Source organism: Globicephala melas, chromosome 18 (genome assembly GCF_963455315.2).
Source record: "Globicephala melas chromosome 18, mGloMel1.2, whole genome shotgun sequence".
In the NCBI taxonomy this organism is placed as follows: Eukaryota; Metazoa; Chordata; class Mammalia; order Artiodactyla; family Delphinidae; genus Globicephala; species Globicephala melas.
The window spans coordinates 25,189,477-25,209,000 of NC_083331.1; the positions used below are offsets into that span (position 1 = coordinate 25,189,477).

The following is a 19,524-nucleotide window of genomic DNA, read 5'->3' on the forward strand; positions in this document are numbered from 1 at the left end:
TGTGTATCTTTCCTTCATCCCTTTTTTCTCCAAAGACTAGCTTGCTGTACACTCCATTAAATGCAGGTATATGAGCGTTCATCTCATAACCAAGTTTTAAAAATTCCGTATGACTTTACAGATGTAAATTGGCAACACTAGATATACAGTAGTATGGTGTATATAGACTATGGGACTGTCATGGTATCAAGACCTTTCATCTCTGAATCTTTGTGTTGTTTTGGAAAACTTTTATTTTCCTTAAGAAAGTTCTTAATCTCTTAAACTATGAGAGTCAAAACTAAAATGTCAAAAACATGAAATACCTGCTCATCTTCCTGATCTAATATTTCAGTTTTTAAAGACAGTCCTTGTTCCTGAGATTCTTTATGTCATTATAGATACATAAGCCATTCCTCCTCAGCCGTGTCTGTCAAGCCACACTGCCAGCCCTGTTACTAGGAGAGTAACTTATTGGTAATTGGACTACATCAGCAGCCTGATTTGTACTGCAAAGGTAGACATCATTATGCTGCTTCATGCCCAATGACCACTTTCTGAAAGCAGACTGAAAGGGTGTGAAGACCTGGTTTTCAGAATGTCAATGAAAGTCCTTTCCCCACAAGTCTGATTTACCTTCACCTGCATTTTTCCTCTGTATCCTAACGCTTGCTAATTCTCTTTTCTTGGGGGTGACTGTTAACAGGGCAGCCACCTCTTAATCACATGCCAACACATAGTATAGATAAAGAACTTCCTATGAGCTGCCTTATAGTGTTCACTCTCAGATGCCATTATATGTCTTGTTTTCCCTTTTCTGTCTATGTTTTTATCTAGGAACTCTGGGGGCACATTTGCAAGACTGGGAAAGAACAATAAAGGTTAAGAACAACTGAGGAATTATGTACAAATAACAACAGAAGACAATTGTTTTAGTGACGATTTAAAAGGAACTCAAGTGCACAGTTGAGATCTTTGACAAATTGTAAATAATTTTTCATGATTATTTCAAAATAGCTTGGTAAGGAAGTCTTAAAAGCAGGCCTTACTGGCAAAGAAAAGCAAAAAAGAGCAAGTAATAAAAGGATTATGATGATATTTTAGACTTAAACTACCCTTTCAGTACATTTGCAATTCTGGATAAAGTTCTGTAAAGCAGTTCAAAAATATTCTGTTAAGTGTCTCGAATAACATTGCTCAGATGGAATATAAAATACTTTGTGGTCCCTTCAGCATCAAGATGCCTCAAACTTTGGTTGTTTCTGGAGTTAATTCTTTACAGCACCTGGTATATGAAGTGATTTCACACTATGCCCAAGATGCGGGCCACCCACCAGCTACATGGCATGACAACTCTACAGGCTGAACGGCAACCCTGGTAATTATAAGGCCATGGATAATAGCCCCCCAGTGGTTCACAGATCTTCTGGCAGTGGGTGTAGCTCCGCCTGCATTCTATACAGCAGATTCCTTCATGATCCAATCTAGGGTCGAATGTCATGCCTTCTCCTTCCTGCTGCTGTGAAATAAAAGAGAATTATTTGTGTCTCCTTCATAATGAGAAGTTTATAGCATCCACGTTATTTTAAAATAAGGTCCTGAATGTCTCACTGCTACCAGAAATCAGCATTATTTTCTGTAAGAAGTTTTCAATCTTTAAACCTTATAATTCAGAAATCCTTCTAACATCAGGGAACTTCCATCCTAGCTAATCTGTCACTGGCAGGAAGGTTTGTTTTTTTTTTTGTTTTTTGAATGTTATGGTGAAGTTTCTCCATGCCTTAAATGAGCCATGGTTACCACTCACTAGTGACTCAATTTGTTTTAAATAGGAAAACAGGGAGCGTGATTCAAAAGTGGCGTTTCTGCCACTGCTGCGGCACCCTGGTGCCTTCTTGTAGTAATGGCTTCCAGGGCTCTGGGGAGCACATTTTAAAACGCATTGATCCAGGCTAACAGCAGATTGCTATTCCACTTGAACTGGCTGAGAACACTGCCAGGTCACTTAGCTTCTGCCTTCGTGTCAACATAAGGGTCTGTAACACTCAGAAGAAGACACCATACGGTGTAAAACTTCAAGACCTTAAACTTTATCTTCTAGTTTCTATGTGCCATCATTATAGTTACATAAATACAAACTCGTATCGAAGTAAAAGTCACCTACAGAACCCTATTTTCACTGCCGGAGAGATCACAGAACTGGAAGAAATGTGCCCCTGCCAAGTTATGTAATATCTGGTTTTCCTTTTCATGGATTTCTAGTGGTAAAGAGTCTATATCCTCTTTAATATGGCATTGAATTACACTGGCAAAAAACCCTTATCATTCATGTAAATTCTTTGTTCAATTTAAGCCTCTTTCCTGGAAGAATAACTTGGGGAGATGCAGCACCAACATAGGTTAGGCTTGAGCTAAGTGAACTTAAGCAACCCTATCACCTTTCTGGTATACTTTTTAAAAAGTCTTTATTCAACTTTTTTTGCTGTGTGTGTGTGAGGGGGTGCTTTCTATTATGAGAAATTTCCAACGTATTGGAAAGTGGAGAAAATTGTGTGCCAAACATCTAGATTTGACAATTGCCAACCTTTTGTCAAATTTGATTTTTTAAAAAGTATTTTAAATTCTGAAGTAAATTTAAAGAGACTTGAGGGCATTGTGACATTTCACCCATAAATACATTAGAATGTCTTACCAAAATAAGATAGCATTTTCCTGCACCACACTGCCATTATCACACCTCACAAAACTAACAATTCATTAACACCATCTGACACAGCCTATGTTCAGATTTTGTCATCAAAGTATTTGTCTTACTCTCTTAATACCATTTTTTTAAAAATTCTTTAGACTCTCCCCTTTAGACATTTTTTCCCCCTTATCTCTTGAAATAGGTTCATCTGGGACAGCAAAATTAAAAACTGCCTCATTCATTAATTGTCACTGACTCTTCCAGGGCAGTAGTCAAAAAGCCTGTTGGTTGAGGCATTTCCTCACCTGAGGGTTCAACAAAAGTTTGTTAGGATTAAAAAGTTGGCAGAAATCTCAGGTTCTTGCCCTGAGATATTTCCTTAAAGGGATATGTGAAGGACGGAGATCACGGGGAAGGTGTTCCTGCTTAAAGCTCAACATGTAATAAAGGAAAAAACTGTTATCAGTGAAATTTTTTCAAGAATATGGATCACTTAAGCCTGAAAGCAGGGCAGTCACATCCTGCCCTTCTGTGGAGGGGCTGATGCCCTCATCCCTAGAACCAGATGCAGCTAGGCCAGCTACTTAGAGAATAAACTATATTAAATTTTCTGTTTGCCTATTCAGTTTTTGTTTTTGTTTTTTGTCTGCGTTGGGTCTCTGTTGTTGCACACGGGCTTTCTCTAGTTGGGGTGGGCGGGGGCCCCTCTTCGTTGCGGTGCGCGGGCTTCTCATTGCAGTGGCTTCTCTTGTTGCGGAGCACGGGCTCTAGGCACACGGGCCTCAGTAGTTGCAGCACATGGGCTCAGTAGTTGTGGCTTGAGGGCTCTAGAGTGCAGGCTCAGTAGTTGTGGTGCACAGGCTTAATTGCTGCACGGCATGTGGGATTTTCCTGGACCAGGGATGGATTACCCGTGCCGCCTTCATTGGCAGCGGGATTCTTAACCACTGCGCCACCAGGGAAGTCCCAGATTTTATTTCTTCATTATTCTTTGAGCTTTAGGGAATGAAGTACTGTGGTGTCCTGAGTTATCTGGTAAGCCTTGGGTTACTTAAAAAAAAATACTTTTTTGCTCTAAATCTTTCTAAAATATATTAGTCTAAAATGGTAAACTAGAAAATATATTTGCAACACATGAAACGAGGAAAGAAAATGTACAAGTGACTTCTCTGTGTATGAAAAGATGCTCAATCTTACACATAACTAAAGACTGGCAAGATAAAGATAACCAGGAGATACAGTTTTACACCCAAGACTTTTTAAAAGTTTGATAATAAATTAGGCCTTTCATTACCATTTGAAGACATGTAGCTGCTGTAATTCCCCGGAAGACAATTTAGTGTCCTCCATTAAAATGTAAAATTCTTTGACCCAGCAGACCCATGTTTCAGTATTAGTGCTAAAGATATACTCCTACAGTGTACAAGAGGTATAGACTAATAGCTAGCATGGAGTAAGGTAGTGCTTCCTATGCGCCCAGCACTGTGCTAAGAGCTTCACCTGCATTACCTCATTTACTCCTTCCCATACCCTATGAAGCATGTACAAGGTGTATCTTATTAACACTATTTGAGGAGGGACTCCTCTGGTGGGGCATTGGTTAAGAATCCGCCTGCCAATGCAGGGGACATGGGTTCGAGCCCTGGTGCGGGAAGATCCCACATGCCACGGAGCCGCTAAGCCCGTGCACCACAACTACTGAGCCTGCGTGCCACAGCTACTGAAGCCTGCACACCTAGAGCCCATGCTCCGCAACAAGAGAAGCCACCGCAGTGAGAAGCCCGTGCACCCCAACAAAGAGTAGCCACCGCTCACCACAACTAGAGAAAGCCCCCATGCAGCAATGAAGACCCAACGCAGAGAAATAAATAAATAAATAAAATTAAAAGTTTAAAAAAAAAAACGGTATTCGAGGAAAATACATGTCCACCAAAGCAGAACTCGTTCAATTTCTGTACATTTATCCACACAATGGAATATAATGGTGCCATTAAAATGAATGAGGTGGATCCATATAAGAGATACAAAAAAGCTTCCAAAATACTGTGTTGGAACTGAAAAGCCAGCAAAGTGGAAGTTGTGTATGCTTTTTGTGTTAAAAATGTGTGTGTGTGTGTGTGTACACTGATACAAAGGAACTGGGCAAATAGCCATTGTTAACAGGTTGCTCAGGGGAGGGTGTCTGTGGTAGAAGGGAAACTCACTTTTCATTGTATACATTTTTATACTGTTTTAAAAAAATACATGCATGTATTATTTTTTCAATTAAAACACTAGTTACACATAAGTACTTATTTTTCTATTTTCACTTCCTGCAAAGTATAGTAATGGTAAAACTACATTTCATTGAAGATTTGAGAAGTTTTTAGCATGTTGGTGTCATCCTTACAAACACCAGTTCTCGAGGTTTCTGTCTAAAGTGTTTGATCCCCATATGTGAGTCTGTCTCCCGAATGGACTGAGTGATCTCAAGGGCAGAAGTTACTCCTGTCTGTGTGCACAGGGCCTGGAAAAGAGCAGGTTCTCAACGAATGTCTGTTGAATGGACGAATAAAGTGGATATAAAGGAGGAAAGAGAATACTTTCATCCTGTGTGTTGCCTGCAGGGCACACTCTCGGAAATATTTTTAAATCATCAAATTCCTGATATGAATTTGTCTGTATAAATTCGCCTGTGACTCAAAAAAGGAGAGCACAGAAAACAACTTTGAACAAGGAGTACAACCAATCAGGATTTTACACTACAGAAGCAATGCTGGAGTTGTTACCCTCATTTATAAACCCTGCAACAAACGAAAGATGTATTTTTTTAAATAATTGGGTAAAAGTCTCAGTTGAATACTAGATGCTTATTTGAAATCTCAAGCAGAAACATCACTGCTTCAGTGCTGGGTTTAGTGCAGTCATCTGAACCTGTCATACAAACACCAGTACACACGTGGTAAGGGTTGTCTGGATTGAAGGGCTCTGAATCCTCTTGAACACTGGGTCTGGTTTCGTTATTTGGTCTTCCAGGCCCTGGGTTGCCCCATGGGCCACTGCGTAATCTTCTTGTGGTCATTGTTGTAACAACTTTTCTTACCAATTCTCTTCTTTCTCTCTGGATTTCTGCCCAAAAAAACCCAAAACTTGCTGTAAGTTAATTCCTTTATTTGAATAATTAAGGAAATTCTGTGTTTATCAGGGTGAAAAACATAAGAAAAGGATATTAAAACACATACGACCAGATCCTATTTAAATTTGTATTAATGATTTTCATAAGAATAAAGCATGTTTCACAGTCTTGGGTTAGTAGTTAAACATCAGATAATCAGAATTTGGTTTATCATACTAACTGAGGCAGGTGTTGTAAGATAACTGACAGAATCCATTCTCAGTTCCCTTTTTCTTTGCCTGCCTCTACTTGGGGGCTGAGAAAGTAAAACAGCACTTATTTCGCTAGACTCCCTTGCAATTAGGAATGGCCAGATGGCACGTAAGCAGACTATGCTAGTGCAGTTTCTGGGAAAGCTTTTGCTTTCTAAAAGGGGACAGATACAGCTTCCTCCATCTCGTCCGTCTTCCTCGAATGCAGATGTGACATCTGGGTTATGTGACCAGAAGTGATAGGCACAAGGATGACAAGCCAGCATGCCACAGATAGCAGATGGTGAGCTAGAAAGAGAGTTGACGATAGTGCAAAAAACCTACCTCCAGACTTCTGGCTGTATGAAAAAAGTCAACCCGTATTTGTTGAAACCACTGTTGGTCTGCTATTCTGTTACTTGCCGCCCTACACATTCCTCATGAGTTTACTATATAGGTATAAAGCTTTACAGTTTTCAGAGGATTTACTATTATCTTGGTTGATTCTTTTAAAAATCATTTGGGATAGAATAAGCAGATACTTTTATACAAAAGGGCAACAAGGCTCGGAAAGACCAAGTGACTTGGCCGAGATCACAGAAGGTGGCAGAGAAGAGGGTCGAACATGAACTTCTCTGGCTTCCAGCCCACTGCCCTCATCCTCCACAATGCCTCATGGGTCCTGCAGCAGGACTGATGGCTGCCGAGTAACAAGAATGGAGAGAGGACCACACAGGGTGGCTTTGGCATCTGAGTCTCAGTTTCTTCTTCAGTAAAACGGGGATAATAATAGTATCTAATTCAGAGGATAGTAATAGAGTTCAGGAGAATTTGTTTCTAAGGGTTCTAGCATAGTGTTTGGCATATCATAAGCCCTCAAACATCAGGTGATGATGATGATATGATGCTATGTTATCTGTAAGGGCATGCATGTGCGTCCAGCCGTGCATAGCTTCCCCAGATAGCTTCTTGGTTTCTGTGGCAGGGCTGGAGAGGCATCAGGGAAACCTGGATTCAAACCTCAACTTCACTCCTTTTTTTTTTTTTTTTTTTTTAGCAACTCCACTTGTTTTAACTAACAATGACCTCAGGAGAGTGATTCAATCTCTGAACCTTAGTTTATTCATCTATAAAGTGGGAATATTACTAGTTAGCTGGACAGTTGTTGGCAAAGATTAAATGAGGACAAGATGTAAAGCTCTAGCACAGTACGGTGCCTGGTACACAGCCCGAGCTCAGCAGACTTCAGCTCCCACCCCCCTCCCCGCTTTCCTCTGACCTTGTACAGCGTCATTCCCAGGGTCTCTGATGATATGGTTACATGACACTGATAACCTGCCAGCATAAAGATCCAAGGGCAGGGGTTGCTGGACCCTGGAGCTGGGAGGCTTTTATTAGAATTAGGTGGCGGGGAGCCAGGCATCCTCAGGGAGGGTTTCATTTTGTTGACTTTATTGTAAAATATGACTGCATTTATGAGACTGGAAAAAAATTCCCTCACTTTTAATGTCTATGATATTCCATCCTATGACTACACCAACACTTATTTAATCCTTTTCAAATCTGGGGCCATTTAGGTGGTTTCTACTTTTCTGGTGTTGTATGTAATGCATGTAATTCTTGGATGGATGGTGTGATGACTGAATACTTACGATGTGTAATTAATACTTAATGATACATAATTGAATACTTAAGATGTGCTCATGGGATTTCCCTGGCAGTCCAAGTAGTTAAGAGTCTGTGCTCCCAATGCAGGGGGCACAGGTTCGATCCCTGGTTGGAGAACTAAGATCCCGCATGCTGCACAGTGCGGCAAAAAAAAAAAAAAAGATTCGGTCATGCTGTTAGCTGTGAGGGGCCAAGTCACATCTTGGATGTAGGAAACAAGCTCCTTCCCAGAGGGTGACGGTTCTCATTTTATCAGTCATCCCAGCACTGCCAAGAGCGCTGCCTTCCCAACCCCACCCCCAGACCCCTTGCCCTGCTCTTTTTCCATAGAACCTTGGATCATCCCATACGATTTCCTTGTTTTAGTTTAGTGTTTATGTACTGTCTCCCTTTAGCTACAATGTAAAACTCCTGGGGGGGCATGGATTCTTGTCTCTTCTGTTCATCAGCACATTCCAGGTGCCTAGAACAAATGAATGGCACATAATAAACGTGTCAATAAATGTTTGTTGAATGAATGAATGAATCCATGAATGAACTCTCTGGGTAAGAAGCATGTCCTCAAACAGAAAGTGATCAGAGAGAGGGCTACATGTAGCAGAGTTGGAAACTTTTGTCCTTGACTGGAAAAGGTGACAAGGTATTGGAGAAGGAGTTCCTGGGTAGTGGAAGGCAAGAAGGCCCATTCCACGTGGAGGCAAGTGGGGAACTGAAAGCCAGAACTTGTAAATGGCCAGAGAATTGAGTTGCGACCACCCGCTGGGGCAAGACCTAGGATGGCAAAAGCGATGGTCCATTTGGCAGCCCCTAGAGTTGTGGCAGACACCGCTCAGAGGATTCCTTCTCACTGAGCATGCGTGTAGCTTTGGAATTCTCAGCCCACTCTTCCAGTCAGCCACTTCCAGCAGCTTATAAATTGCATCCTATTTGCTTCGCCTGGGCTAAAAAGTAACCGTCTTATCCAAGCTTTGGAACTGAATAAGACTTGTGAACTGTAGGAATAAGTTAGCCATGGCAGAATCAGAAGCCTGGAGTGTGTGTGTGTGTGTGTGTGTGTGTGTGTGTTTTAAATTTTTGGCCGCACCGTGCGTGGCATGTGGGATCTCAGTTCCCCGACCAGGGATCAAACCCATGCTCCCTGAATTGGAAACGCAGAGTCTTAAACACTGGACGGCTAGGGAAGTCCTTGTTTATTCCAATTGTGCTAAAATATATATAAAACTTACCATTCTAACCATTTTTAGGTGTACAGTTAAGTGGCATTAAGTACAGGCATATGGCTCTGCAAACGTCATCACCATCTATCTCCCGAACAGTTTTCATCTTACAAAACTGAAACCTGCACCTGTTAAATAGTAACTGCTCGTTCCCCTCTCCTAAGTCTGGTGGTTTTAATTCCTGTGTTTTCTTTATTTCCATGCTGCTCTCTCTCTGAGTTCAACATAATCTTTCTGAGAACATAGCCTATCTAGGCTGTGCTAGGAGAGGGGTCTTTTCCCCCCGCTTGAGCCAGAGCTACAAAGTAGGACTTTGGGAGGCCAGTGGGGTGACTGGGATGGGAACCAAGAGAGCAGCCCTGGAGACAGACAAAATCCAGGAAAAGAGCCTGGCCTGCAGAGCTCATCAGCTGCCCTTCTCCACCCGGAAACAGCCCACAGGGTGCTCCAACCTAGCTCTGAACCCCAGGGGCCCTTCACTTATTTTCCCCGGACTTGGAAGTGGACCTTGAACTTAAGGAATCTCAGCCTACGCCCACAGCTGCTTTTGGCTGCCCCAGAATTCAAGGTTTGACCATAATAAGGATTCGGCGGTGTAACAGCTTCTTAGACCCCTGATTCTCTGCTTTAGGAACAAAAAAATGTAAAATTGCAAAGTGCAAACAACAGAGATTAGGGGCAGAGCGGAAGCAGTGGGAGTGTCATAAATAAAATCCGCAGGTAAGGCAGAGGTGTTCCGGGCCCACCTGCTTCCTGTCACCCCGCTGCTCTGGCCCTGCCCTGCGACATTCACGGCTGTCCTTTCCCTTCCCTTTGATGTCTCATGCCAATTACTGTGACACTGTGATGTGCACCCGGATTCATCTTCCTTGTCACATGCTTGGGCCTGTGCAGGGGCTCACAGGAACCTCACCAGGGCAGGGAGAATTCCAAGCAGCGTCTTAAGAATTAAAAATGTTACCTTTGGGGTAGGTTGGTTTAAGCCAGAAAATAGGAAGGTCACCACAGAGTTCTAAGATTTTAGAACTCAAGAAGCTGTCGTCCTTCACGGGCTGGTCTACAGCCACCCAGATGAGAGAATTTTCTTCATATTTAACAGGCATGATCTTGCCTTCCTGTAAGTAAGTGAAAATGAAATGCACTGAACAAAGTGGGCATGGAACATGCTGCATATTAAGATTCATGTGTTGGTAAAAGATTATTTCGCCCTATAAAAACTTAATGAGTTTGGGATTAGCAGGTGCAAACTAGTATATATAGGATGGATAAACAACAGGGTCCTACTGTATAGCACAGGGAACTATATTCAATACACTGTGATAAACCATAATGGAAAAGAATATGAAAAAGAATATATATCTGTTCAACTAAGTCACTTTGCTGTAAGCAGAAGTTAACAAAACATTGTAAATCAACTATACTTCAACAAAATTTAAAAGAAAACTTAATGAGAATTCTCTGTGTATATGTGTGTGCATTCGCGTTTGCACACGTGCGCACGCACCCACACACACACGCACTCTGAAGTTCTAATCTCTTCTCTCTGTAGCTTTTCTCACAACATTCCACACCCCTCATGCCATCCTGCCTTTGGATAACTCGAATGTGTGAACATGAGCGTCCTGAGTGGAAGTGAAAATTACTTGATGTCAACTTTGAGATTTAGGTTAACCTGATGTTTTTGATCAAAGATGTTTTAGAGGAAAAGCAACTGAACGGACTCTGGAATCTGATAAAGGATAGAGGAGCCCTTCGTGTGAAGTGAAAGTCCTTTGGGGGCTTGTTCTGCCACTGCCAAACCACGATGGAAAAAGCCGGCAATTGGTTCTTTAATGTCTTCAGTTCAAAGTAGTATTTAACATAAACCATTTCTACATTTCCCAGCTATAACAAAACGTATTTCAGATGTTCTCTGCATCAAGCACACCACTGAGATTTCAAAGCTAAATGCTGAGTTTTCTCCTACAGCGAGATGCTGAGAATAGTTTGATAACCTAGGAGACAAATTTATTTTGCGAGGTTGCTCCTTTCATGCATTTATTAGTTTGCAATAGGTTGTAGGTTGGAGAAATTAAAATGTTTTCTTATTTTTTAGCTAAAAGCAGCACTTCATTTATGCTTTCTCTCTCAGGCTTCTGGCTGCCTTAAAACAAGTTAAAGTTATTGGAGGTAGCTAACACTCAGGTAATCCAGTTATTTACCTTAAGTTAAATGGCTCCATCCAGGAAATGAATGTTCTTTGGGTATAGGAGCTTTTAAAAGTTATACAAACCTGGGCTTCCCTGGTGGCGCAGTCGTTAAGAATCCGCCTGCCACTGCAGGGGACGCGGGTTCGAGCCCTGGTCCGGGAAGATCCCACATGCCGCAGAGCAGCTAAGCCCGTGCGCCACAACTACTGAGCCTGCTCTCTACAGCCCGTGAGCCACAGCTCCTGAGCCCACGCGCCTAGAGCCTGTTCTCCGCAACAAGAGAAGCCACCGCAATGAGAAGCCCGTGCACCGCCATGAATAGTAGCCCCTGCTCGCCGCAACTAGAGAAAGCCCGAGCGCAGCAATGAAGACCCAAATAAACGTAGCCTAAAATAATTTTTTTTAAAAATAAATAAAATAAAAGTTATACAAAACTGATGAAAAATGTATGAGAGCTAGTGGTGCATAAATCCACCCCATCACAACCTAAAGTGTGTGGGCACAGAATGGGGCGATAGGAAGAATGCACGTGTGCGCAACCTACAAGCTAGGGGTGTTAAATAAAAAGGATATGATGTTGGGCTTCCCTGGTGGCGCAGTGGTTGAGAGTCCGCCTGCCGATGCAGGGGACACGGGTTCGTGCCCCTGTCCGGGAGGATCCCACATGCCGCGGAGTGGCTGGGCCCGTGAGCCATGGCCGCTGAGTCTGCGCGTCCAGAGCCTGTGCTCCATAGCGGGAGAGGCCGCAACAGTGAGAGGCCCGCGTACCACACACACACACACACACACAAAAGTGTATGATGTTAAATAAAAAGCGTACGGCACATACTTTCAGCTGCCGACCCATCTCCTTCCTCCCTCCCTCCCTTTCCTTGCAATACAATCCTGCTTTTGTTGGTGGCAGCAATCTGCTGGCCCCAGGGGAGACACCTGCTTTCTCAGACTCCCCGGCAGCTAGGGGTGCCCGTGTGACCAGCTCTAGACAATGCGATCCACGCTAAAGTGTGTTGTGGGGCTGAGAAGGCATCCAGCTTTTCCCGAGTTAAGAGAAACCACGGTTGACACTAAGCGTCTTCCTGCCTTCCTTACTTGACTGCGTGGTTGATGTTTAGAGCTGGAAGGAAAGGACGAAAAAATCAGAGATGCTGGCCACGGTGCCAGTGTCTGGGGCTGCCTACCTCCACATTACTTACTGTGGAGAAAAATCCTTATTTGTCTAAGTCACTCTAAGTGTAATGTGCTGCTACTGACAGCCAAACACATTCCTGATTCCCACAAACACGTTGCCTGAATTTGGTTTTGTCCACCAGAGAAGCCACCACACACCCTATAAACAACCAAAACACGAGAAAAAGCATTCACCTCTATGGCCTAAGAAAAGACTCAGAGGCAAAGATTTAAATACAAAACTATTCACCACAGTGAATTATATCTGTATTCAAAAAATTATTTTGAATTATTATTATTATTTGAAAAATGGAAAATTGAAGATACCTGTATTCAAGAACAAAAGACTTTTAAAATTATAATCATATGATGACATACAATACATCCATTATAATCTACGTTTTAGAAGACCTAAAGTTAAGTGAAAATAATAAGAATGTACACCAGTATAACTTCAATTATGAAAAGAATATCACATACATTTGCACATGGAGAAAATCCACCAAAACATTAACATTAGCTATCTGTGGATTATGCAATTGTGGGTGATTTTCTTCTCTATTCTTTTATGTATTTCCCAAATTTCTACAATGACAAAGTATTGTTTTTAAAAATCAGGAAAAGGGACTTCCCTGGTGGCAAAATGGTTAAGAATCTGCCTGCCAATGCAGGGGACAAGGGTTCGGTCCCTGGTCTGGAAAGATCCCACGTGCCATGGAGCAACTAAGCCCGTGCGCCACAACTACTGAGCACATGAGCACAACTGCTGAAGCCTGCACTCCTAGAACCCATGCTCCGCAACAAGAGAAGCCACCGCAATGGGAAGCCCGTGCACCGCAACGAAGAGTAGCCCCTGCTCGCCGCAACTAGAGAAAGCCCGCACGCAGCAACGAAGACCCAACGCAGCCAAAAAAAAAAAAAAAAAAAAAAAATCAGAAAAAAACCCCCACCTTGTTTTTAAAAAAATCAGAAAATGAACTGCAAACTTATGATAAGATCTCAGTCGGCTATGGTTGAGGAGTTGGTTCTTTATATCCACTCATGGGGGAAATGTCAAGAGTTATTAGTTCACTAAAGGCTTCATAACAGAAACTGAGTGATAGGACCATTAAAAAAAAAGGTAATGCAATAAGGGATGTTCAAGGTCAGAACACAGGCGGTCTCCGTCTCATTTTTAGACTCTGTACCAGTGGGTCCACACTTGTGTTCTGAAGGGCGCAGCTCATGGGGAACAAACCAGATCATGATCAGAGGAGAATCACGAGAGGGATGAAGGGCTGGAACCCATCTCACAGGATGAATGGTGGGGAAACTGGGAGTAGAGGAGATACTGAGGACATGAGAGCCAACTTTTAAAACTCACGGGTTGGTTTTAGCTCTTGTTTTGAGACACCTGGGGCTGCTCCTAGGAGAGCAAACAATTGGACAGTTTCCAGGCACTTTTGCTTATTCTTGTTTTTCCTCAGCTGCCCTGAGGGAGCTGATGCCTGATATATCTCCCTCTCGGGGATACTGGAAAGATCAAAGTGATCATAATAAAATTAAGAATGAAAGCAGCAGCCGTCTATTCATTGTCTATCGAGTTCAGGGCCGTGGGGACAGGGCGCACACTGTAGTTTGTAGGTGGCAAATCTGAGGCTCAAAGAGTTGAAGTCACATCATAGCAAGGGTCAGAGCTGGGATTTGAATGCACTTTTTCCAAAGTCCATTTTTTTCCCACCCTATCCTGCCGCAACTCAAATGGAAGATGAGAACGAATGCGGTTACTTTGTAAGCCCTAAAGCACCAAATAAGTGTAAGGTATTATTGTTACATGTGCCTTTATAACTCTGTGTGCAATTCTTAACATAAATTTTTATAAAGCCAAGCTCAAAGGCAAGCTATTAATAATAAATGGATGAACAACGTTTAAAGCACCTCACAAGCCTGACACGTAGGAAAGGAATTCGATATATGTTGAGTAGCCTCCTTGGGCTGAACTTGAACCAGTGGGAAGAAATTGCAGAGGGAGTCACTCAGCTCAACGTAGGGCAAAACAATTAGAACTACCTCCCATGAAGGTGCCTGATGCACAGGGAAGGAGCGCCCTGTTGCTGCTTTCCAGCGGAGGCTAAGGGATCAGCTATGGTGAATTTTCAGGAGGAAATCCCCCTGCTGAGCGGCGCTGAGGCTGGAGTGAGGCTTGAGGCTCCTGAGGCCCCTTTAATGAAAAGATCCTAACACGTGAAGTCCTTTATTATTATTATTTTTAAATGTATTTATTTTTGCCTGCGTTGGGTTTTCGTTGCTGCGCATGGGCTTTCTCTAGTTGTGGCAAGCGGGGGCTACTCTTTGTTGCAGTGTGCGGGCTTCTCATTGCAGTGGCTTCTCTTGTTGGGGAGCACGGGCTCTTGGCACGCGGGCCTCAGCAGTTGCAGCGCGTGGGCTCAGTAGTTGTGGCTCGCGGGCTCCAGAGCGCAGGCTCAGCAGCTGTGGCTCACGGACTTAGTTGCTCCGCGGCATGTGGGATCCTCCCTGACCCGGGCTCGAACATGTGTCCCCTGCATTGGCAGTCGGATTCCCAACCACTGAACCACCAGGGAAGCCCATGAAGTCCTTTAAGTTGTCATTTTTTTAAAAAATTCTTTTGGTTGCACTGGGTCTTAGTTGCAGCAGGTGGGCTGCTTAGTTGTGGCATGCCAACTCTTAGTTGCGGCATGCGTGATCTAGTTCCCTGACCAGGGATCAAACCTGCATCCTCTGCATTGGAAGGCAGATTCTAAACCACCGCACCACCAGGGAAGTCCCCTTTAGGTTGTCGTAATCACTGATCAGATAGTTCCCTAACATCAGGCAAATAAGGGCCATGTCATGACCAATCCCCTTTATGTACTTTAAAATCTGGTTTTCCAAAACCTCCAATTATACTACATCATGTAAGAATGATCACTTGGAACCAATGAGTAGGACCAAAATAATTAAGTTCCTTTGGCAGAGAAGAAAGAGAACTTATGTTCTGGTCATGAACCTATCCAGGAACTAGAGACAGAAAGGGTTGTACCTTCAATGTCTGCCCAAAGCCCTTGCTGTGTGGTGCAGGCTGGTACCCACCAGTTCAGAGGAGATGCTCTGCTTGGTCACGGTGCCCACCTCAGGAACTCGAGCCTTCACCTGTGCTTTGATGTAGCACTTCTCCCCTCCAGCAAAACGGATTCCTGTGATGCCCTAGGAAACAAAAGTTTATGCATCCGTCTATCCATCCATTCATTTATTCAGTGTATTGAGTGTCTACTGTGAGCTAGGCACCATTCCAGGTCCTGGGTACAGGGATGAACAAAACAGATGGAGTCTCTGCCCCCATGGAGCTTATCTTTTAGTGTTATTTACCAAAAATAAAACAACAGAGATAAAGTCAGGTGGCGTTAAGTGCTATGGAGAAAAATAAAGCAGAGTGCAGAGATAGGAGTGACAGGGGATGGTGCTTTAGATCGTGTGATGGGGAGGCCCCTGCCAGGGGCTGCCTCCAAGCTGACAGAGCTGTTCATTGCTCCATCCATCCTGCCAAGCTCAGATGAAATGCCATCTTTCCTGTGCAGCTTTCTCTGGCCATCCCAGGCTAAGTGGGCTTCCCGCTCTCTAACTCCCTGAAAGCCCTCCCATCTTCATCCCTCATTTGGCACTTGGCTCTCAGGGCCCTTGCTCCTTGTGAATGTCACCTCCCTACGCAGCTCTAAGCTTGAGATCGATCTGAATGTTTTCTTTTTTGTTTTTGTTTGTTTGGTGCTCCCACAAAGGTTCTCAAAAGATGTTGGTCCAATTTATTAATTCCATCAGTTCGGATTTTTCCTAAGTCGCTGAGCCCAGAGTAAATAGTAGCTTTCTATAACACTGGGAACTGAATTTTGCTCCTAGACCTTATCCAAGGACTTGGACGTTTTGTTTTCGTCCCCTGTGAGATATAAACAGTGTCTCCTCCTCTGCCTAGGGAACAGCCTCAAGGGAAACCTCAGCCGCAAGGCTCCAGTCTTGGCTGACAGCTGGGCACTGACTCCGCCCGCGGAGCGCATCAGGCATAACGGTATGTTCTGACCCAAGAGTGTTTACTTTCCCTCTGCTGGTTAATTTCATGACTAGTGAGTGGCCAAAAGCGGTATTAAAGACCTACAAATTTTATGCCATCATAATGTAGATACCAACACAAATCTGAACATCTCAACTGATCAATCTTCTGTTGAGCTGAGACAAATGTCAGGAAGATACAGAACTTGTTCTAACGTCAACACCAAGGAGCGGGAAGAAGAAAAGCCTTTATCAACCTAGGGGCCTGGCTCAGGAGTCAGCCCTCTTAAATGAAGAACGAAGTCAAACGTCATTCCTGCTTGAGGATATTCATGGACGGTTACACCATATGGAATCTCAGAGCCAGGAGCCCTGCAAAATGGGGTGGGTGACAGACTGGAGAGGAGAAGGAAAGGCTCCTTCTTCCTGAAGCTTCTCGTTATCTGCCTTGCAGCCTGATTGGCCACATACACATGTAACACGTTTCACTTATTCCTCCCAGTGTCACCTCTCACCCAGAGAGAGGTGGCGGCGTGACCCCCCCCCCGACCCCCCTTTACAGAGGATGGACTCCAGGCTTACTGCAGAGGGTCTCGACTCTGCACCAAAATCACCTGGAAAGATTTTAAAAACACAGAGGCCTGGGCCTCTCCTCAGAGATTCCCATTTAATTGGCCTGGGGCCGTGCCCAGACACTGGCATGCTAAAAAGCTCCCCATGTGTTTATAACGTACAGCTGGAGCTGAGGACCACCAGTTTAGGGAGAAAGAAACTTGTTCAGGGTAACAAAGTTTTAAAATAACTGAAACAGCCTGCTATGCACTGAATGTCTGTGTCCCCCCACATTCCTATGTTGAAACCTAACCCCCCATGGGATGGTACCCAGAAGTGGGCCTTTGGGAAGTGATGAGGTCATGAGGGTGGAGCCCTCATGAATGGGATTAGTGCCCTTTTCCCAGAGAGCTCCTTCCCCCTTCTGCCATGTGAGGACACAGTGAGAAGACAGCTGTCTGTGAGCCAGAAAGCAAGACCCTCACTAGACACACAACCTGCTGGCACCTTAAGCTTGGACTTTCCAGCCTCCAGAACTATGAGAAACAAATTTCTGTTGTTTAAGAGTCACTCAGTCTATGGCAATTTGTTATAGCAGCCTCAAGGGACTAAGACACAGCCTCTGGACCCAAGTTTCTTCTGTACTAGTGGCTCACAAACTTTCCCTTGTATTCCAATCACCTGGAGGACTTGATAAATAAAGTACTGTGTTGGTCCCCTCCCCGAGAGTTTCTGATTCAGGAGGTCTGGAGTGGGGGCTAAACTGTATACTTCTAACAAGCACTCAGGTGCTGCTGCTGCTGGTGGCCTAATGAACACACTTGGTGAACCACTGCCCTCTACCATGCTATCTCTGGAAGGTCTGCTGTTCTTAATCTACTTGTAAGTCTAGGGCGCATGGTTTGAAAAACAGAAGGCAGGGGAGGGGGATTACTGCCCCTCTATGTGATATGTTCTTTTAACTTCAAACTCTCATAGCCTCTGAATCTGAGATGCCAGGGAGGAAACACCATAGAGCTATTACCATATCCCCAGGGAGAGAACTGACGCTCTGGAAGGATTCACAGCCCTGAATGTGAGTGTAGTATGTATTGAGTTAGTTCTGACAGTCTACAGGCTGCATAGAAAACCGAAACCCCATAGGGATGGGCCCTGTGGGAAGGAGTTCACACTTATTAACCACCCTGTCTAGATACAAATCCATATCAAACAGCCAGACATGTTAAGAGATTAAACAGAGGGAAGGGAAAGTCAAGAAAATATCCTGTTTTTGCAAACAAACAAAACCTTAGAAGCTGGTGATAATGAAGAAATTTGCTAAAAAGGTAATGAGTGAGGATCCCAGTGATCTAACATCCTTTTATCGAGTCGGCTAATCTCATGTTAGCTGCACCATTTTTTTCTTTCTAGGGGATCTCATTTATTTCTGTGGCTTAAACCAGAAGTTTCCAAGGAGGGCAAGGGGTCCTTTCCCCAGGGGGCCATTTAGAAACTTTTGAGGGAGTTTTTTATTGTCACCAAAACTGGGGGCTCTCTGGGCTTTTGTTGGGTGGGGCCCAGGGGTGTCAGATCCCAACCAGCTCAGGGGGGCCCTGAAGAACCAACCACCTAGAGCCCTGGGTGAAAAGCCTGATGGTAAGCATCTGTGCCTAGAACATAACACCGTTTTACATATAAAAGAGTGATGTTTGGTATAGTCTTAATGTACAACCAGTTTCCTAGGACTGGAATTACTGTGCAAATGGAGAAAAAATGGTACTTTCGTTTACTGTTTGAGAAAATTACCTGGTATTTAATTTGTCAACACACACTTAGGTCAATCTGCATTTTAGGCTGTGGCACAGACAGTGACCCAAGCATATGACTTTTATGATGTTTTCTAGTGCATCAGGCTCAAGTCCAAATTTTATTATAAATTACTTTCAATTTATTTTTTCTTTATGTTATAGTTGGGGGCCATACTGATTCTTGAAACCAATAACCTACTTACCTACCAGGTAGGTTGCGCTATCCTTTCCCACCCCCCTCCCACTTTTTTCCCTTTTCCCAGCTCTTTAAATTAAAAATTTCAAATATACACAAAGTCAAAAGCGTTGTATAGTGAAAATCTGTATATATCAGTTTATTCTATCTTAATTTCTAACCGGGATTTTTGTTATATAAATGGGTCATTAGGTCTGAGAGGGTTGGCTTAGACCAACATCACTCATGCTATTGAGGGTGTAACTTTCTAGAAAGTAACTCATATATTATCAACAAACTTAGCTTCTGTGTTCCACAGGGTATTGACAAAGACTCTCCTGACCTAACTCTAGTCAGGCTCCTCTGGGTCCTCTGTTTACTAGGCCCCAACCTTGGGCTCTGTCTTGGCCCGTTTATTCCAGTTTTAGCAAGAATCCTGCTGAGTCAGCCTTGGTCTGATCAACCTGGATATTTGATCTCCTTGACCTGCCTGCAGCAAAAATCCTGTTAGGTCAGTTTAGCAAAGAACCTCTTAGTAATTTTCCATCCACCAACACCTCCACCCTGTTCTTTGGCTATAAATCCCCACTTTTCCTTATTGTATTCGGGGCTGAGCCCACTCTCTCTCTCCTACTACAAAACCCCACGGTAGTAGCCTGCCTTGAATGAAGTCCGCCTCACCTTCTTTAACAAGTGTCCTGAACAACCTTTTCTCTAA

At 43.6% G+C, this 19,524-nt stretch overlaps 1 protein-coding gene across 3 annotated transcripts in view; it reads right to left on the reverse strand.

Moving 5' to 3' along the window:
• Positions 1 to 866: 866 nt before the first annotated feature.
• Positions 867 to 19,524, reverse strand: part of CNMD (chondromodulin) — a 28,549-nt gene continuing 9,891 nt past the window's right edge. For 2 of the 3 annotated variants that reach the window (XM_060287932.1, XM_030830362.2), the window contains 4 exons: positions 15,345 to 15,458; positions 9,860 to 10,013; positions 5,607 to 5,776; positions 867 to 1,498 (listed from right to left, as the gene is read on the reverse strand). In XM_060287932.1, coding sequence (XP_060143915.1) covers positions 1,283 to 1,498; positions 5,607 to 5,776; positions 9,860 to 10,013; positions 15,345 to 15,458 — 654 coding nt within the window. In that variant the 3' untranslated portion in view covers positions 867 to 1,282. The remainder of the gene's footprint in view (positions 1,499 to 5,606; positions 5,777 to 9,859; positions 10,014 to 15,344; positions 15,459 to 19,524) is intronic. The other variant, XM_030830363.2, reaches the window with a different exon arrangement.